This window comes from Prenolepis imparis, unplaced genomic scaffold, assembly GCF_030444845.1.
Source record: "Prenolepis imparis isolate NDT839.2.m4 unplaced genomic scaffold, iyPreImpa1.0 SCAF_10, whole genome shotgun sequence".
NCBI lineage: Eukaryota > Metazoa > Arthropoda > Insecta > Hymenoptera > Formicidae > Prenolepis > Prenolepis imparis.
Window position 1 is genome coordinate 10,556,348 of NW_028141168.1, and position 22,523 is coordinate 10,578,870.

The 22,523-nt window shown below is 36.0% G+C and overlaps 1 protein-coding gene across 2 annotated transcripts in view; it reads left to right on the forward strand.

Annotated features, from left to right (window-relative positions):
* Window positions 1-22,523, forward strand: part of Rhogef64c (Rho guanine nucleotide exchange factor at 64C) — an 80,663-nt gene that overhangs the window by 25,065 nt on the left and 33,075 nt on the right. For both annotated transcript variants that reach the window (XM_083048742.1, XM_083048741.1), the window contains exon 2: window positions 20,548-20,770. In XM_083048742.1, coding sequence (XP_082904868.1) covers window positions 20,645-20,770 — 126 coding nt within the window. In that variant the 5' untranslated portion in view covers window positions 20,548-20,644. The remainder of the gene's footprint in view (window positions 1-20,547; window positions 20,771-22,523) is intronic.

Genomic DNA, 22,523 nt, shown 5'->3' on the forward strand with positions numbered 1-22,523 from the left:
GATTAGAGATTTAAATTTGATGAAGATCACGTTCCGGGATGGAGAAGTGATGACGCGCGCGGTTGCATAATACGAAACCTAGTAACCTTTTGTATCTCGATGCACCCCGACATGCACAGATAATATATACCACTTCGCCACGTAATAATGGGCGCGCACGTTATTCTGTTAAGGTCACTTGTTCGATGGCGCTCGAACAAGTCACGATGAGCGTGTCTCGACACATGACTGACATAATAAATCCTTTCTATCATAAAGCACATTTATCATATTTATCCCTTGAAATATTTTCAAAAATTTTTTTCATATATTTTGACACATACATACATATATTTAGATAATAACATATGAAGAAGGAAATGATTTAATGTTATATAAGTTTTCTGTTAAAAAAATTAATTCAGTGACAAACACACTTGTATATTTTGGAATTGAAAAAAAGTATCTATATTGTGAAGATGTTTAAAAAAATGTTTTTTTCAAATGATGATATGATTAATGTAGATTCAATGCTCGCGCAAATTCCAAATTTTATATTCATTATATAACAAATTTTTTATATATCATGATTTTTTCAATGTAAAAAATGAGAGAAATTATATAGTATTATCATAATTAATTTACAATCTCTGAGATGCAATAAACTAATGAATTATTCGAAGTGTGATAGTATCTTTAAATAACAATATAAATAAGTCGCGTTTAATCGACCGGAAAGCGAAACTTTTCTACTGCTTTTAATTGAATAATAAATGTGCAAATGTGTTTGTCGGGATTGGAAACGATGAGCGGCCTTGATGCAATGAAAATACAATATCAGACGCGCACGATTATGTCCGAAGAAATGATTACGCCACTTTCCGTAGAAATCCGTGCGAAAACGTCCCACCTCTTCTATAGACAGGTATAAATCGTTATTCATGACGATCGACCGTGCCGTTAGCATGCCGCGAGAAAATGGAAACAGGTTACGAATATATCATCCGTTAATTCGCACTCCTGTCGATGTCGCGCCGAATCTCACGCCGCATGTAAATCCCACTAAAGTGCCACACTATAGTAAGCGAGATCGATGATTTGAACGAACAAAAACCGAAAAAAAAATTTTTTCTCCCTACTTTCTTAACGAGAAATCTTGCGCCATATGATTTCTTGCGTGATATTTGACATAGTCACGTGGAAAAATTTTGAAACGTACAATATATAAAATATATTGGTAATTTTATAATTTTATAAGAAAAGTATTCAGAGATAATAGTTTTTATATATATAATACAATTTTTTTAAATTTTCGACAAATATATTTTTTTTAAATATATGTATAAATATTTATATTTTTCTTTAAATAGTTTTGAAACTTTATTTCATCTGTTACTCAAATCTTAATATATACTTGAAGTACTTGTTCACCATTTTATCTAATCTAAGAAGTTTGTGTATAACTACGCCAATAACACGGCCGCGTAAGCAAGTATGCAAATCTTCGGGAGGAAATCCTGATCCTTTCACCGCGTGACCATAGTCTGTATCTGGCCTATTCTGATCCAACAAAGTAAGCGTCTGATTATAATTACGCACTTTCAAAGTTAGGATTTAGTGCGTTAAATGATACGCGTGATAAGCGTGTATTTCCATGTTATTATATCTTAAATCTCATTTTTATTCAAAATAGATGAATAGATGTAAACAACCGAGTGTATAGCACATTAAAAATTGATTAAAAAATTATCGACCCAACAATATAATTGATAATGAGAACAGGGTGTAATTGTATTAACTCGATAAAATATATTTTATCGAGTTATAATGTTAGTATAATTATCACAAAATTTTATTATATGACCGTAGTCCGTCATTATACATCGTATAAAGAGAAATAATAATTAATGATCGAATTATATAGGTATAAGTTATAAGAGTCTTATAAGATAGAGTCACACGTCTCGTTCATCCTTTTTTAATTAAATATCGTACGCGTGTTCTCTCGCAACTTCGCGATGCGAACAGTCATGAAGGGCATCATGAAGTGCAACAGCGTGTTACACAGAAAGAACGAGCATCAATTACAATAGGCTGATGCCGTCGACAATGGTTCGTCACGTCCGTTGTTTCTTTCCTTCTACAAGTGTGTGAAAATCCTTTTTCATCATCTTGTGAATACAATAGGGCTAATACAAGTCGACGAGAACGCGTCCTTGTTGTTTTCCGCCTTGACTGTATTTCGTTCGCGATGACAATGATAGACCGCGACGATTTCGAGTTTAAAACAGAATCGTGTTGCGATTCAGCTCAAGCTATGTTAGTGACCGTTAGTCAATCAGAGAGGCTCAATCGACCAGCTACCAAGCTGGGTCCGCTACCGTAGATTACTCGGCGACCCATCGAAAAGTGATGCACGATCGGACGTTGAGCATCCCTGGACGTGCCGTATTACGCCATGCTTGTAAAGTGTGTCAATAGGAGAACAAACAGACGAATGTGCTCGTGACTAACCCACTCACCAAAAGTCGACCTTATGGAGACTTTGATGACCGCACGATTCGTATATCAACCTCACTACACAAGGGAACTTTTTTTTGTCTAAACACAAATATAGATGAACACAGTTGAAAAATTTGTGTTAAATTTAACAAATATCACATGTCCCAAACGGTCCACAGAAATTTTTGTGTTAATTTAATAATACGGATATGTTAAATGATGACACGAATACTGTGTTAATATTTTAACATAAAATAAATGCAAACTTCAAGTAAACTTAAAATAAATTTTGTGTTAAATTAACATAGTTTTAATGTAAACATTAATTTAGAAAATTATTAATTTTACACTTTATCATTCCCATTTATATTATAAAGTAAAATTAACATTTTTTTCCTGTAAATTTTAACAGATAAATCTTGTCACTAATAATACGGAACATATTTATTGTGTAAAATTAAAAATAAATACACATTGTTATTTTTACACTTTTTTTTTAGTTATTTTAATAATTTAACATTTGAGTTCAATTAACACAACAGCAATATGTTAATTTAACATATGGATGTGTTAAATATTTAACACAAAAATTTTAATGAGTACCGTTTTTAACAAGAAAACACAAATTTTCAAACTGTGAAGCCATTGAAAAATAATGTGACTTATTTAAAGAAAAAACGGACTGTTCTAAATTTTATTAAAAATTTTACATACGGTTTATTTTCTCTTATTATATTATTTCTTCTATTAATTTGACATACTTAAAAAAAAACAAGCAATTATATATAATATTTAAGTAATATTTTTTAACATTCTTTATCCGAAGACTGTCTTATTTAATACATTCACATTTGCAAAGTAGTCCTGAATTTCTATAAAAAATCAGGTTGAGATAAAAGATTAATTTATAAAAAAAATATATTTGAAACTATCGTAATCATTAAATAATCGTTGTACGTTGAGTAACATTCAATGCGTTTATTAAAAGCCGCATGACATATGATTTGAATTATACCCTAAGAGACTTGTCACGCAGCCTGCGATACTACACGCTAAAGAAAACTGTAAAAGGTTAAAGTGCGCGAAAAATGCAATTTAAGTATGAAAAATTCGCTGCTTTGAGAATCATGTGTGGCGAGACGAGTTCGTTCTTCATTCGCGAACAGCTAATTTCTCAGCAGCTGGTGCGTGCTACTGCGGCACCGCTTCAATCGGCGCGGCGAACGGAGAGATTAATCTGAACGAACGTCCACGTAATCGCCAGATATCTCCTTTTATGCCGGCGCAATCACATATACATACACATATACACACAGAGCTCCTTTCTACTGCGCGACGGCAGAAAAGTCCCGTAATGCGACATCCGTCGCCAGTACGCAGCTTGTCGCCTCGCTTATCGACTTAGGTAATTAATACCGGTCTAGGTGGTGCAGATCGGAATGCGGCACACAAACTTCTTGGGCCTACGCGCGATACCGGAACGGCGGTTCTGAGAAAATAGTGCCTAAGCTACATCGTTGTGAAGTAGTTGTGATGGTTGATGAATGTCGTGTTTGCCTTACGTCAATGGTACTTGAGAAGGTAGTACAGAGAACATTTTATAAGTGGATCTCGTTAATATTATTAGACGTAAAAAAGACATCTTGGTAATGTAGGTATTATTGAATATATGAATAATACTCGAAATTTTATCTCTTATACAAATATATTTGAAATTATAAATAGAAATATATATTTATATATCAATATTGGGGCGGATAAATATTTTATTTTGGGGGGATATATATATATATATTATAGATATTTCTATTTAATTTTTACAACAAAACAACTAGCGATTATATCAGAGAAATTTAAGTCAACATAACATATCAAAATCGTTTCTTGCGGAATCGTTTTAAATTTAAAGTCGATTTGATTGTTGATTTTATTTCACTGTAGACCGTCGTTCTCGATCTAAAAGTAAGCTTTCCGTTAATCCAGTGGTCCGGTCACCTCCTTTGATTAACCTCGTCGAAATTCGTCGTGAAATACTCGTGTAAATTCTTGTCACGTCATTCAAGCCGAATATCGGAAGATGTCGTTATTAGAATTGTTGCATTCCTTCTCGATGTCATCGAAAGGGTTTTCATTAAACTTGAGGAAGGAGGATGACCTGGCTGACCCGTTTGGGCCGAGCAAACCGTTGTCCGTGCCGGTAAAAACTTGGGGAAAATGGCGGTGCGACCGGTTCGAATTCTCGCTATCGGGAGGAGGAAATGCTCCGTCTCGCTCCTACCGCTTTTCCAAGTCGACGAACTCGTTCTCTTACCTTCGCACCAATTAATTATTTGTCGCTGTACATCAGCCACCGTTACTGGTTGCTCGCGCGCTGCAATGTGTAGTCTCGAGAAGAGAAGAGATTTTAACGCCCGGTTGGCGATGATGCGTCAAATTGAAGAGAGTCACAAGATAATCTGTAGATCAAGTAGCACATGTAGTCACTAATCAGACGAAAATAGAATAATACGAGCTTGTGGTAAAGTGACGATGGTACCTAGTTTAGCCATTAATTTTAATTAATACATATATATAAATATATAAATATTCACCTGACATTAACATCTGGAATATATTTTTTGCGCAAATTCAGAGAAATAATTTCTCGAAAAATATAAATTTGAGAAAAGAGATGTACATATTTATGATTTCCTTTTCACACATTTTTTTCTGATAAAATTATCTTTCAAATAATATTCCCGATTGGTACCACATCTTGTACGGTGAGACAAGTGTCTATTTATTTAAGCAGAAACCCCTAAGAAAATCATACGAGCTCTCGTATTATTGTCACGCACGTTATCTAACATCGAGCGGAATGTGTTCTTTCCACGCGTGCATCAGTCACACACGTTGCACGGCAGGTGCATGCCGTGTAGAAGACACTTGTGTAGTCTCACGATGGAGGCTGTTAACCTTATCCGCGGCACGGCGTGGCGGCCATTGTCTTCGTTTTCCGATTACTAGGCAGCGTTGCGTACGATACGGCTAGGCTACCCATTTAATAATTGACTGGTAGCAAAAGTCGGTCTTTGCGTTCTGGCACAGTGCCGCTTACATCCTTGTGCACGCGCGAAACGTGTACTTAATCCTTTCCTTAATCCAGACATGATTCCTTTTCGTTACGGAAGAGGAAACGAGATATTAAAGAGACATTAATATTAAAAAGAAAACAGATTCAGAAATTAATCTGATTTGCATATAATGACTTATAGAATGTATAGTATTCTAAGGTGTGTCTCGAGATTGTAGAAAAATTGTGCCTCTTATCTCTTTTCTCTGTTCTATCATTTTTCTTTTACTACATTTAATAGGAAGGGGAGAGATATAATATAAAGTTTCCAAGATATTTTATCTACAATCATAACATAACATTTTAAATATTGCATTTCAAAGTATGAATAAATATACGGAAATCTCTCTAATTTCAATTATCCGCAAGTGTGTACGTAATTATATGTAATTTTACATCTACGTATAATTCACGCGTATACATATATGTAGAGTTACGGTTCATATATTCATCCGGTCCAGATTTATCATTATCCGTTTCTAGGCTAGTTTAATGGTATTAAAACGTCACAAAGTTTTGATCTTACTTCCTCGTGATAGCTACCTTCTGTGGCAAGCTTAATTGCATGATTCGACATTGCTTAATTCCGCACAATACCTTTCAAAATGGCGATTCTTCGATGATTTTTGTGCGATGGAAAATCGCGTCATTAAGCGGAATGATAAAGCGGGAAATCTTATCGTACAATGTATATTTATTCCCATTATAAGTTCTTACGACGATTAAATATCCATTATTCCGTTGCATTCTTATTTACGATCGCGCACGTGTTTGAGTGTTAACGTTGAGGAAGCGCGCGATCGCGGATAACTTTTCATAGTCCGTCACTCGTTTTAATCATTAGAAAACGGCGCGTATTAATTAGCGATAATTATAAGCCAGAATATTCCGCGTTACGATATCGTTTCTATCGCGTATCCCGGCGCGTGGAATTTATCGAACTCCTCGTTATGTACGCGATGTACGTCGCTGGAGATCTCTCGGAATGACGTAGTGTATATTAGCCATAAGATTGCAAGCGAATGGCGAAGCAAATGTCCGTTCTCCTCCTTGCTTCGAACGCGATCGACATTCTTCTTCGCGACGACGTATAAAAAAGTTCGGCAGGATAAATGAACAAAATCAAACGTTTAACGGGAATTTTACGGAGGATTAATTCAAACATATCGCGATTAGGGTGGATATATTTAAATATAGTGACCTTTCTTGATGATTCGCGATGAACGGAGCGTGAACTGATCGACGATGATGGAATCATTATGTCGAGAGCGGCACCGATTCGTTACAATTAAGAGCAAGCCGATGTACACACATATATTCGCGTGCATAGTGAGAGGAAAGGCGCTTTAACAGAGAGGACGACGACTTCCCTAGTCAAGAGAGGATATTATAAGCTCGCGTTCCCGATCATGATCATTTATTTTTATTAGATCTCTTATCTTGACGCGTGAGCAGATTGCCGCGATGCTTTTTCGATATCGAGCAAGTGTGTATAAAATGTATACGCGTATCGATAAAATAAGTACATCGATGATAAAGATATATAGTTAACGGGGATACGCAACGGTTATCGATATTTTTCGTATCTTATTTTTGACGTTTTGATTGAGACGGCTCGGTCGTATCTCTACATTTTGATAAAAACGGTATTTATAAATTAATCCTAAGAACGGTGCCTAATCTCTTCGTAGATTTTTTGCTGTCTTTTTTTGATCTTTTTGTTTATTAAGTAAATTGAATTATTATTATTGACGTAGTATTGCACTGGACTTTGAATTTGTAGGTAATTTTGTATTATAATATTATTTTTATATTATTTTATTTTTAATGTACTATTTTATATTAGCGCGATGATATATTTTTAATACAAAGCATAGATATGTAAGCAGAAACTGCTGTTATTTTCCTAACAGATGATGAAAGATTGGAGACCTACTCGCTTCTGTCACAATATCGTTTTTTTTTTAGCTATTTAATAATTTATCCGAGCGTGGGTGATTCTCTTTCGCCATCAAGGCCATTTTCGCAACGTCGCATTTCGAAGGCTGATTTACATACTTCGAACTTTCATCGTGTTACGTTAGATCCTTGAAAGACATATCTTTGTGACAATTTGGCAATTAACGATACTTTTATGATCCAGAATTTATCGTAACGTTATACATTTCATATGTGATTTTTTGCATTATTTTGTTTAATGATACGCAATTTTAACTGCATTGCAATAAGAAATATATTCTGACGCTATCACATTTGACTCGTATAAATGCATGATTGCATTTTTGGAGTAGAATTTATTTTATTAATATCCAATACGAAATAACAATTTAATTAGTTGTCATTTTAATCGTAAATCTATACATATTTGATTATGCTTGGGAGAATCGCATCTTCTCTTATGAAAATGACATTGTCGTAGCACAGTGTGATACAATAAATATCCAAGTGCTCTTCAAGGTGTCGGGATACACTGTTTTATAAATGTTGAATACACGTATTTATAAATTATGCGACTCCGTATTACTCGACGTTTACGAATACCACGAGAGCAGGTGTCATTTTACGCGATGCATATTACCTGGATGGTGCCATGACGATGCCACGTTGATACGCGCGATAAATTCCTATCGAAACCGGCCCTCGATTCGCTTGTCAGGACGACGTCTATGCGAGAGCGTGACGACGATACCGTCTCTGTGGACACGCAATAATTAATTGATTCGAAACCATAACCGATAGCTAACTGGGTCGTGGAAAAATACGGATCGCCGATACGAAACGAAGACGCGGCTAAAGCGGTCGATTTACCAGGATAATCTCGAATTTACTTTCTCATACGGAGGAGTATCACGAAACGTAGATATCCATCGCATTTCGAGCATAAAAGACCTATTTAGACATATCAATTTTCAGCATACTCTTGAGATAGAATCCGTATCTAATCTGGAATTTAAAAATTGTAGTTTATTTTAGCCAGAGTCATTACTAAAACAATTATATAATCTGAGTATAAATAATTTAAAATAGTCTTTTCAATAAATCTAATATACTATTTAATTTAATTTAATTTTTTTATATTCGATATTTTTTAAATTCAGCTTAAAGATATTAATTCGAATTTTCGCGTCGGCGATCGCGTGCGTGGGTTATGAAGAGAAGAGACGTCGAAATCGTCGGCATTCCACGCGAATGTAGGGCTGAGAATAGAGATGAGATCGTGCGCGGACGCGGCTATCGAAAAAGAGATTCCGTAGTAATTTGCATGGCATTAATGCGACTGCACGCACGCGGCGTGCCTTCGATCTCTCGGCACCGATCTCGTATCCAGTGCAGGGATCCAGTCCCGTCATCATCGCCTCGCCGCCAGGGGATACGATCGCGAGTCGAGGAATCGATTCGCTCGCATGGCATTTATGCACTGTGCAACGCGTCACCGCTTCTTTCAAGATAGGTGTCCCGCTCACTGAACGCATTCTCGAGTTTGGCTTGTGAGAGGATACTATCGCTCCTATTTGATTGCCTTTTATTATATATAATCCAATGTTATTATAACGTTATATTTCTAAATCGATTAATTGCGATAAAATTAATTTCGAGAGATCTAATATGGACCACAAATATATCTACTGAACATTTTTTCTATACAAGTTAAGAATATATACGTATAAGTTATATTAATTTTTTAATACCACACTTGTTCGATATCAATTTTATTCAAAAATAATTATTAAACGTCGGTGAATTATTAATCGAATGGACGTATCGCGTAAAAACCTCGTGCATGGTCTTATAAGTAGAAGTGTTACGAAAAGATCTTTGACGGTCCGAAGTCAAGGGTCACGAAGGTGGATGCAGAAGGATGGAGTAAAGAAAGGGGGAGACCGAAAGGTAGCGAAGGGAAAGAGGAGAGGGACCTTGAGGCTGCTTACGAGGAATGTTTTACGCGTACCGTACGAATCGCCGAAGAGGGGCCACTTTCATGGAGCGAGGAAAGCCGTCTACCTACATTATGCATAGCGGTCGGACTGCACTTGGATGCGATCGCATGTTTTTTCGTACGCGGTTTTAACGTTGGTAGAAAAAAAGAACCAAGATATTTTTGCATTAATTTTTTAAATTCTTTATTATCAAAAACACTTTATTTTGCGGGCATCATTTTATCATCGATTAAAAATCGTTGAACGTATTTTTGCATTGAAGTGAATTTAATTTATTTAAATTTAATTTTTAATGTGAAATTAAAAAATATCGGAAGAAATCTCAAAAATTCGCGAAAACGTCCGAGAACATCTCAGGCAAAGAGACGTGTTCCTGATACGCCGGGATGTTTAATTACTCTAACGTCACAAAGATGACACGGAAGACACCTGAGATATACGACGTCGGACTTTTAGACACGTGCGAGAGCAAGGAAACTCGTTCGTTCGTTTATTTTTTGCCTGACGTGGCGAGAAAAGGTAAAAGCAACGAGGAAAGAGCAGAGTCGTGCGTAAATACGAGCTAAATAAGACCCACGAACTTCCTCGCCATAAGGCGGTCACTCGAGCAAGACCGACCGCCACGCGTCGCCGTATGATATAAACACGCGCCAAATAAGGCTTTCGAATTTCTTCGTAATAAGAGGCTTCTTAGAGGTAATATCAATCGCGAATAAAGCTTGGCCGCTAATTGGTTCGGCCTTGAATGAAACGAGGATCTATTCGGAAGGTAGCAAGGATTTGGTTCGGCGATTTCGTCGCAAAAGATTCGTCGAAGTTTGTTCGACTTGCGTGCGTAACTTTGTGTGGAAATTAACCTTTAAAAAAATCATTAATATTCATTAGTGCTAAATTACATTCTGGAATAAAACATCAGAAATAATTGAACGTGTGAAGGATAAAATTTAAACTTCCTTTTTTTAAACTGCTATTACTTTAAAACACAGAGGATAAATAAATTATTTATTTGTCCTCTGTGTTCATAAAACAAAATGAGGATAAATATGTATGTTTGAGAAGAAATATTTGAAAAATCTTATTGGAAATAAGAAGTAATAACCTCTTGTAAATTATTGGGATACGAGTGTCCCAGTTTCAAAGCTACTAGATTATATATTTATAATGTATAATAGTATACGAGAGAAGAAGAAAATACATATGTGCGAAATTTATATGATTATTTTGCTTAAAATTTGTGTAACAGGGTCGAAGGTTAATTATCGAGTGACCTTGCGCGTTTTGTCGTAACCGGCCATTAGCGGTGGATTAATTTCAGCAAATGATATTCCGCTAACCGACCTACGGTCGTGTCTCGGCGGTTGCGTAATTATTCACGCTGGTGGTACAGTGTGCAGTAAATTGTATTTTATTCAGTTTAGTCCGCGACGAGGTCTCGCGTACGTTTTAACAACGACTAGCGCTCGCGCACGTAACATAATGTATATACATAATGTACGGCCTATAAACTGTATATATTCTCTCCCAAGGAGCGGGACATAAAACGCGACCGCGACGACCGTCTCTTCTCGGAAAGGAACATTATTAACGCGCATCCTAATTTTTATTCATTCGTTCGTGCGACCTCACGCAGTATGGATACTCTAGTAACAGGACTGTGTGTCCAACTGTAGTCACCGTACGCTAAAAACGATCTCACTCTACGCATTAAGGCCGCATTCGTTTCCGGTGTTTAACGTTAAATGCGGTCGTCTTGGTTCTCTCAGCGGACGTAATGCATTATACACATGTATACTTACTATATATGGAACAAAAATGTAAGACATAATCAGGTGATCGTATTCAACGGTATATGTATATACATATCATACTTTGAAGTATCTACGCATGCGGGAACCTTTGCGGGAAAGTATTGTATGACGTCCGCAAATAACTTTTGACGGATAATTTTATATTGGACATAATGAGTCGGAAAAATACACGGTATAAGGATTATGTGTACGCTGCGAATATTATTTATCTGAAGTATCTTGGTATAACGGTATCGCCGTTACGCAACGATGCATCGGTTATTAATGACGCTATTTTACGTGATTAATGATAAGAAAGAGTTGAGCGCGTCAAGTATATAGACATTGTTAATAATATTTAATTTGGGCACAACGTGTTTTTATGATGGCGTAATTTTGCTCGACGAAGATTGTCGCGCTCGTTTCTGCGTTATCTCAAAATATCTTGCTCCGATATGTTTCTCAAGATCGATGAGACGACTAGCGTGGTGAAAACGGTGAAATCGTATCGAGGGGGTTGCATCGAGACGGACGTTTCCTGGATCATCAGGGTTATCGTCCGCTGATTGTTCCTCGATCTTCGATTGTTTCGAACACTCGAGCTGTAACACGAGTTGTCCGTCTCACTGCGTCTCTTTGGGAGATCTAGAAATGTATCCTTGTCAGAGTGAAATCGAGCTTCAAATCAAACAGAAATTTCCATTCAAATTTTTAATAATATAGCAGGAATTTTGTCTTTTAATTTTATATAAGTTTTTGTCATCAATCATGATTATAATCATGATTATCGCTGAGATACATTTGATTCTTATCATAATTAAATTGATTTAATTAAAGTAAATATCAAGAAATATCATTTAATTTAATTAAATGTGAAGAGCATTGAAATTATTATAATACATTGGGGTCGTCGGGAATACTCACTGACCTAGGATCCGAGACGGGTTGCTGGTTGGTTGGTTGGTTGGTTAGTTGGTTGGATTGGCTCGGTATGAAAGTGATCGAAGATCCATGATATAGAGCCGTAAGTAGGTCAGCGCTGTAAGGCTCGGACTGGTCCACAAGCGAGATGCTATAAAATTTCATTTCATTTTTGCGTCCCGTTCATCTTGCTTTGTTTGTGTGTCCGGTCCTTACTGTTCTCTTGCGCCTAGCCTACTTCCGTTAGATTCCGTGGCCGTTCGTTTTGCTCGATTTTCCTTTCCTATCATCCATCGAACTATTACTGGGTCAGTAGTAAAATCGTTCCGTTATGTGCAATATTGAGATCTCTTGTAACTGCTTACCATCTATTAATTATATGTGATTAGTATCATTTCGAATTACGCGTTCCAATTAAGCCAATTTATGTTTTCGATCAAATTAATAACGATGACACAAATATATAAATATCAGAATTATGGGACTATATGATTATATATGATTTGTAGGGTTTTAGAATATTTATTCCTACAGTTAATTTTGTTTTTCAGGTTGTAAAAAAATATTTAGTACAAATACATAATATTAAAAATTAATAATGATGAATAAAAATTAATGCTAAACAATAAAAATTGTTGACTAAATTATCTGCAATAATAAGCTTTAATTTCATAATATTTTCAGATAGATAGAAGTCTAATTGATGATCGTCTAATTTTTCCTTAAAAATTAATCTCGTGTTATACAACAACAAATTGCTCATCCATCACCCTAATAGCGCGCGCTCGGCAGGATAATCGTTCGTATTACGACGTAAAAAGATTCGCGGCACGCTCTATGCGGCGGTCAATCAGAAATGCAATCAGCGCCCATAATTATAACGCGTAATTCGCTATATTTTCGCGACCACAGCGGGCTCGGCAAATAAATCCTTCTTCGCTTCTCTCTTATTTCCGCGCTCCTTGCCAACGAGTGGTAGCAGAAAACCCGAATAAGGATCCGCGTTTTCTTCTCTCGGTGAACGTTTTTGTTGCCGCCACGCGGAAGATGCTCATTTCCAGTTTGTCCCCTTTTATTATCGTAATCCTGTTTGATAGCTCAACACTGCATTTTTCACTAGAAATCTATTCTCTTCCCTTTCGCAATTCTCTCTCGTCCAGCATCCGATTTTTTCATTAGGAATTGTGGGCACAGTATTTAAGATTTACGTAATTTAAAGGCCGAGGGAGGAAAAGGGAGAAAAGGAATGGAATAAATAAAAACAGATAAAATAAATAAAATTACATAATCGAAAGACAACTGAAGATTTTACAGAAGTCTTGTGAGATTTTTTTCTGATACTTGATTCAAAGTTTTAAAATTATGAAAATTTTATTCTATCTTTTATGCGCGGAGAAAGATAAAAGTGCTTATGGAATTTTCGAATACCAGAAAACCCAGGTCTCTCCAGTCTAGAGAGATCTCTCTTCGCCGTCAGATCTTTCCGCCGGTCACTTGTTCCGCACGTATTGTAACGCGTGCCGATACGTGGCAATTTCACGCTTCGGGGGTCCAGAGATTCCCGCCTCTCCGTCGCTCTACGATTTCTTTTTACCCTCTTCACGCCGCGCGAAAAGTAACATGTTATATTTACCGTCCATTCATCCCATTCCGCCGCCGATTCCGCGGTGCATTATTTTCATTTACACCGCTCTCGCGCCTTTCGCAACTGACACCGTCTCAATTGAGTGGTCGCGTCGACTCTTGTCGGAGGATAGATCCGCGGTTTCATTGTGTTTATCAAGATTCAAAGACTTTCCCAACCATCTTTTCGAAATAAGGATCGCGCGGCATTGATGTGTTGCACTCATGTCTCACTTTGTAAATCTCGCATCTCGTCGACTTATCGCTGTACCGTCATTTGTTACGGTAAATATTGCCGTAAGCGTTGTTATGATGATGTTTTACCTTTGATAAGTTTCTATTTTACTCGTAGTGTCGCAAGTACACTGTTACCATCGCGCGCGGATGCGTTATTATTTGTTCACGATTTCATTATCGAATATAATAAAAATTTTTTTCTTACAATTGTTTTCACGATTATATATTTTTAATTATACTTGATATATTATAGAGTAATGTTTACATAAAGAGAAGAAATCTCTCTCTCTCCACACGCGCTTGTGAAAAAATTTAATTAAAATCGATAGTAATTACGAGGAGAAATCTAAACAGATACTGTATACAATCTTAAGAAATTTAGGCGTGCAAAATTGATTTTGTATGTCAAGGAAGATAACAAAAGTGCTGATTTCTCGCTTTCCAAATTTCCTTCCTAACGTTGACCGGAGTTACGCGCCGTTGCGAAGATCATCGACTAGCAACGGAGGATGCTGTGCTGCAATATCTCCGCCGCGGAGAGCATCGAGGCGCGACTCTCGAGCGAGATAAATCTGCGGCGATCTCCGGTACACGCGCGAGAGAAGAAGACCATTATTTCGCGTTCGTGTCGTTCGATGCACGCGTGCCGATCGCGGCAATTTCACGCTTCGCGTCACGTGACTCCGCCCTGGAGATCGTCTTCGGGGTCGCCTTCCCGTCGTGAGGACTTCTCGCAGAAGGCGATCTCCGTTACCAGCTTTCGACGAACCTGACGAGCATTGTCTCTCTTCTCCCCGTTGTCGATCGGCATCGATAACCGTTCGATTCTCGAGAACCGTTATCGATTCGGCCTAACCATCAGCTATCAGGCTCACTCGATCGGCATTCGTGAAAACAAAAGCTTTGACATATGTTAAGGTACATTGGCTTCTGATGGTTCATGATGATGACGTCGTTAATCGGATATATTGAATAAGAGAATCTTCGCGATCTTGAAAAATATTCTATTTGATAATCAATTAGCTTGGACATCATTCAGCGGTCGTTGACCATGGTACATGGGAAAGTTGATGTGTCTCGGCATTTGCGTTGGCTTTCATCTTTCCGATTCGCTTTGTCACGTCGATGCTTCTTGATCGTCTTTCTTTAAAATGTTCTTTATAGAATATCTATACATATAAATTATATCATTTTATGCTTAGAATGATGTTCTATAAATTGAAAGAAATGTTACAAAAACTATTTATTCTAGATATGCTATTCTAGATATGCTTCAAAAGAGCAGTGTCATTAAGCAAATAAGAGAAGCTGCGGTTACTTTCTATTATCTATTTATTTATAATATGATATAGCATTTATGTCTTGCAAACACTGAGAAAATATATCTATAAAGTAAAATTCGCAATGTTTCTTAACGCTTAAGTTACTAAAAATTCATGAAATTGAGAACTATTAATACGATAATTATCATAAGGATTAAAAAGATAACGAATTAATTTTATCACTAGAGATATTGCGATTTCACATTCGTCCCACTGTCACAATTACCTCGATCAATCTTATTGTATATTTTAGAATAAGTGTGTTGATTATATTGTATTAAAAAGATATAATTAACCGTAAAGACGCTAAACCGTTACATCAAATAAATATATATATAATTATAAATGTAAATTTATTATATAATATTTTTTTTATATGTCATAATTGGGGGACTCATATACATTATAATTTAGGCAACATCAAATTTAAGTGTTCCAGTGTTAGATTTTTTTTTTTCCCAGTACAATAGGGCAGATTGATCAGTTTTCGATATAGGTTTATAGTTCTCTATCATTCGCGTATATGTCACTACACGCATAAATATTCGCATCTCGAATACTGGCTGCGCCCCGGAATACGCGACGTGACGTTGCTTAAGGAAAAATCATTGAACGCCGCGACGCTGCATGATGATGAGAGCCAGTCGGCGCGGATTAACAGTACTCGGAGTATTATATGCACTCGCGTCGTCCTTCGAGAGGTGTGTTAACCTACATTGACGCGGTATGCCGCGTCTCACGCGTTTCTTCCGGAAGATGAGTCGTACAGTTACGTAGATGAGTCGTATAGTACACTTTAATCGGACTTTCGTAATCTGCAGATCTTCCTCGTGGAAAGTCGCGAAGGACGAGATATCGTTGTTTCATCAATCTCTCTTAAAAGTAATAATAAAAGTGATGAAATATCACCTTGTGTAATAATTTATTTTTTTTGTACATTATTTTAACGAATATAGCAAGTAATCAGCGATTATATATTTCTCAATTATGTATTAGGATTTTTTATTTTAATTTCAACATAAATGATAAATGATTATTTTTTTCAATATTTTAAATTGTGTGGCACATTGGATATTACATATGTAAGCAGTATATCATTAAGTGAAAGCTTGACGTATTTTTATCCCACTATAATTTGCGTCAACGATTAGTCCATTGAAGGTCGTAATTAACGTGCATAAGATAAGGATAGCATTGGAAGATGCTCATATGACAAAGCATTATCTGAGTTTATATGACTTTGTAGATTTTTATATTCGCGGAAGAAAATCTCTATGATTATGCAAATAACGGTACATAGTTCTAGGATATTTGATTTTATATATTTTTTATCTTTCTTATTATATGAGAGATGAAGGTTTTACTAATACTAAATTCAAACTAAATAAAAATTTGTCTATTTCTTTTGTGCGATTTCTTTTTCTCGTTCTATTCTAGAACCGATTCTATCTCGGTTTCATTAAACATGAGTCCAAAGTTCGATTATTATTTAAGGATCTGAAAAAAGATCTTATTACATAAAAGTCGTAAGAAATCGCATAGCGCTGACGTATTCGAGGTTTTTCGGGTAAACCCGCGTTGATTGCTATACTACTATATGGTAACGACATAATTGTTCGTTACGCGCGATTTCCTCGGCTATTACTTTTCACCGCGGCGATTTATCGACGATGTACAACGAACTGTGCACATAACGAGCCGGTGCGAATACATGTGCTTTGACTCGTAACTTACACGACCGAGGAAATGCGCGGTCTTTCGGTTTCACGGTGGATTACATCATCATCATCGCCATCCTGTTGCTGGTTACTTACCACGCATGATTGCAATGTCATTATCCATCCAAATATACATACACACAGGCGATGTTTAGCTATTACTTTCATTTTCTCGTTAACGACAGACTTTTCGTGGAGTTTCGAGTTAGTTTGTTCTTCTTATCGAGAGCTTAATAACAATTTATATTGTTTTCTCCGCAACTTTCTATAATTTTCCATTGCCATATTTTGAAAATTTCAATTTACACTTACATTAAAATGGAATTTGTTTATAAATATATATGTATGAAAAATTAAATCATTTAAATCTTAATCACTCTCTTTAATTTATGATGTTATGTAGTTTTGTGATCAAGATAATTTAAACATTTTTGGATAAGAAAGAGATCGATATTCTGATTTTAAATTTTGTCATTGTATACTCCATTTGTCAGATCGTTATTTTTCTTTGGTTTGACTTTGTAACGCATAATTACGGGCTACAAGCTGCTTTTTGTAGACGAAAAAGAGAGCAAGACAAAGATAGGGAGTATGGCCGTCGATTTTGAAGTCCTGATGATAGTTCGACATTATTTAGTTCGTTTTGTAATGTCCATATTTCGCCTACGGCTGTCTATCTCTCTCTTTCTTTCTCTCTCATTGCTTCGGCGTTAGATCGTACCGTATCATTACGAAAGCGAATGCCTGATCATTGTCTTTCGGCGAGTCGTACACTCCCTGTTCGGCGCTGCTCCTCTTTGTTCATTTCTAGTTTTGCAATTCATGAAACGCGATTCGCATACATGCCTCTTAAATAACGTGTGACGTCCGTATACGTAAATATCGTACGCCCATATTTATATACAAGAAGAATGTTAGAAAAACAAAAAAAATTTAATTATACTATATACTGAAAATAGCAGTTTAATAACGTATTATAAAAATTTTTTTATGTTTTGACGTATTTTCAATACATCTTGCTAATTTTTAACTCGTAAATAGTTTGATGAAAAATCTGCGTCGTCTGGTAATGAATTACGAGCATAAAGCTAAGCACAACTATGTGTTAATTGATGATCAGCTTCGCCACCAAGAATTAATAGTCTAGTCTAGTCTAGTTTCTTAGTCGTAAGTTTCGCGTTTATTGCCCATGATAAGAAATTCAAGAGAGGAAATTTACAATTGTCACATAAAACATTATTATTATGTGATAAATCAATACTCCAATCGATTCAGCTCATCTTCCTTCTTAATGGATCATGGTTGTTTCTTCTCGCGCAAAAATAGTTTTAGTAGATAGTTTTTGCGCTCGTTTAAGTTATTACCGGCATACGTTTGCTCAAACATATATCACGAACGATCAGTGATGGTGCATCGACGAGGAAGAATCTCAGGAATTTACTGCACGACTGTACGACGTCGTCTCGATCGTTGTAGACGTCTTTATTTAAGCTTCGTGCGTACGAATACAATTCGAGCAAGGCCGCACTTACTTATTAGAAAACGATTTATTTAGTTCTTAGGGGCTCTCACAAGAATCCAAGCCGTATATAAATTTTAAATCTGCATTTTGATTAATGCAAGCGAGCAAGACGTAATTAATTGAAACCTATCAATGTATTGTGTGATTTTAATACGAAAAGATAAACAAAACACAATTTTTTAATTTATTTAAATAAAGGTTTGAATAAATAAAAAATGAAATAAAGATCATAATTTTGTCGTCTAGAAAAACGCCATATTTACCGCTAAAGTGATAAGCGTGTGTTACAATAATACAATTCATTATTAGATGTTCGCAGTCGCGTTTGTTTCTTTTTTTTTTTTTTTTGAACAGTTAGCTGATCCATTTATTAGACAGTCTCTCGCTCTGTTAATTAAGTGCCACCGAGTCACTCGTACATCGCGTTCCCTCGTTCATGGAATTAATTTGTGGGACTCGTTTGCATCGACTGTTAGTCACAGACGTTAGCTGAGAAATATTCGAGCGGTTTATGCATCTATTTTAATTTTGCCTCGACCAACGACGACACGTGCGTATTCAGTGAGATTCACGCGATCCATTTCTTTTTTCTTTTATCTTCTTGTATTTAAAACGTGTATTCTATCTGCTTGTGTTAAATATATTTCTAAGTCAATGTAACAAACTATTCTCCATATATATGAGGCTAATATAATTAACTAAATTATTTATAAAATTCATTATTTATTATACATTATTTGTAAAATTCTCTACTACTTGATTTCTTGTTTGATTTTCTGGATCTTGGACGATTGACGAAAGTTTTCAGATGGAATAATAATGAAGCCGATTCCAAGCTCAGAATATAATATGTACGCTTGCATAATGATTTTTTTTTTTTTACATAAATGCCGAATTTTAACTTGTACGACGTACGATGCAAACGTTATATTGCACAATTGAGGCTAAATTTGAATTTTATATCTAGCTTTCGAATTTGTGATTCGCATTAAAATCGCATTATGTATTGATTTTGATTGGTTTCATTTAATTACCTACAGTGTTATAAAAATATTATTTAAACATTTATGTTATTGCTATATTATTATGAATTTAAGTTACAAAATAAAATTAAAATAGAATCATAATAGTAATAAAAATAAAAGTTCAAAATTAATGTGTAATAGTAAAGTATGGTGAGATAAGTAGCAATTGTATTGACTAATAAAGATATCGAGCGATAAATTCGCGAATAAAATATCATGAATTTCGGCGATTTATAACGAAAATGTATACTGTTGAAAATAAATATCACCGAAAAATGTTACATGCAAATATACATTCGTCGCAATTCGACGCACGTGATCACTTTGGTGAATTAATATCTTCTAGATTTCTATCCAGCCAGAAATATTTCGTCGGCCGAATATCTCGCCTGGCGCGACGAAAATTGCACAATCGTGATCTCCCAGCGAAGAAGTAAAATTGCACGATACTATATTGTCAGGTTACGTAATTTATCGCGAAGATTATGCAAGGAAGTGCCGCCGTTTTGCTACCGAACTCATCATTTCGCCGTTGAAATGTAGATTTCGCTACAGAGATAATACAATTAGTATCAGCATCACGCTTAAATATATAGCTTAATTTCTCTTTACGAAACGCAAATCTGGGTTGAATATTATGTAGAGAGCACAGGAAAAAGAATTATACTTTTTTCTGAAATATATTTCTTATAAATATCAGCGAAAAAAATTGATATTGATGGTATAAAAAGTTTCTTATATAAAGATACATATTAAAATATTGTAAGATGTGCGACTCTCTAATAAATTATTTTTTTAAACACGATATGTATTTCTGTTAGATTCACCTAAAGAAGTCAATCGCTCCATTATTGTTTACAGATTCGCTAGGAGCTGAGGATGCGAGATTGCGCGAGGAGCAGAAGGGCGCGGACTGCTGGTGCTACGAAGACACTGAGGTCTGCGACCGTCGCAGGAAATGACCATGACGAGCGTGGCCGTCGCCCCGGGTAGCCTCGGCGCACCACCGTCTATGCTCAACCCCCAGATGTATCATCTGCAACAGGGCCTGAGCCCGACGTCGAGCTCGCCCGCTTCCGGCAGGGTGAGTCGAAAAAAAATCCACCTATCGATATATCTCACGCTCGATATCCGATTTATGGAGCCGCTATATGGATAGGATGCGCGGGAGAGCGTGTCGGATGCGAGGCGCCTCTTACGCGGGCGTTTTACATAACGGGACAAAACCGAGGTTGAAATCGTGGAACCTCATCCGCGGTCGGTTATTACGAGATGCCGAGCTGGTCTCGAGGAGTTCTCAAGGAGAGAGCTTTTCTGGTGTTGCATTTTTCTCCGCGCGGTGTAATCGAACGAGGAAAGATCGATCGAGTATTTTCTTTTTTCCAAGATACTTCGCGAAACATTAGAACGCTCTTATGACGGTGATGTGTAATGCAATATATTGGATACAAGATGAACAAGATGCAACCAGGAAAGTTTTTCTATGGTACTGCATTTCTCCGCGTAATTTAATTGCCGCTTGAAGCAAAACAAAGTTCGAGTGTCTCCCGTTTCGTTTCCTCGAATGGAGAGGAAAGGCTGTCAATAGCTTCTCAATATGTTTTGTGCAGCAAGAACGTCTTTACATAACGATACTATATAATTTTCTTAGATACAAAGCATTTATATGGCATGTATTTAAAGGGAAAACCAATATCGTGGCATATTAGAGTTTTTTTTGCAAAAAGCAAATTGATCATTTGACGGATATATATATTTTCATGAACGGAGAAAGAACGGTGCGGTAACCTGTGCTGGCGTGTCAAAATAGGGAAAGTGTATACTCGGATGGGTTAATTACTGGGTATAAACCGCTTGCGTAATGTGGGGATGAATGAACGTGACGTGGTTGTTGCCTATCTCTTAGATCACAGACTTTTTCGTACCTTCACTCTCTTTCTGTCTTTATTCATTCCATATTTTCTTCCGCGTATCGTAGTATCCTTTTCAACGATGTTGATGGACGTTAATAATGTAGATAATAATTCAATTTGGTACGATATAATAGTTCAATTTGGTCAATCAAATCTTGATTTTATTATAATTAAAATGAGCATATTATTATTATTTTTTTGTAAGCTTTATAAAAATAATATATTTATAATTTTTGTGTTATCATAAATGATGAATAAAGTAATTTATTTATATAATAAACATTGCTATTTTTAATTTAACATTATATATTATTGTGTGAGCCTAATACAATATAAAGCTTATAAAAATCTAGTAATACAAAAGAATCTAAAATAGTAATATAAAAGAATAAAAAGAAAATAATTAAAACTGCAGAAAAATTCTTTTTTTCGATGTATATTTTCTTTTAATTTTGGTGACAAGTTTTTGCATCGAATACGTCTACAAATCACATTAACATTTTATTCAAGGCCTCAAAGAAACTTTGTCAGTGAAGTGAAATCTAAAAATATACACATCTTAGAACAACCTGCTGTTGTAAGAAATAACCATGTTACGATATACGTTACGCTTGTTAATCACAAGCACGCTGCATAACGATGTGACACTTTGTTGATTTAATTGCCATTATCGTCCATTGATAAGCAATTCATTTTCCGATTGCATCGCAATGAGTCTTGCTATCAATCGAGAATCAATTCGTTTTAAACGACATGGACATTCGTTTTACGATGGTAGAGAATGGCACGCGAAGTGTCGCTTAAACATCCGCCTCGATAGAAAATCTGTCGGACTATCGCTGACAGTCGAAAAAACTTATGGCTCTGCGGTTTGAATTTCTATATTCCTGTCTACATTGTGAAGAGACACACTTGGACAAAATT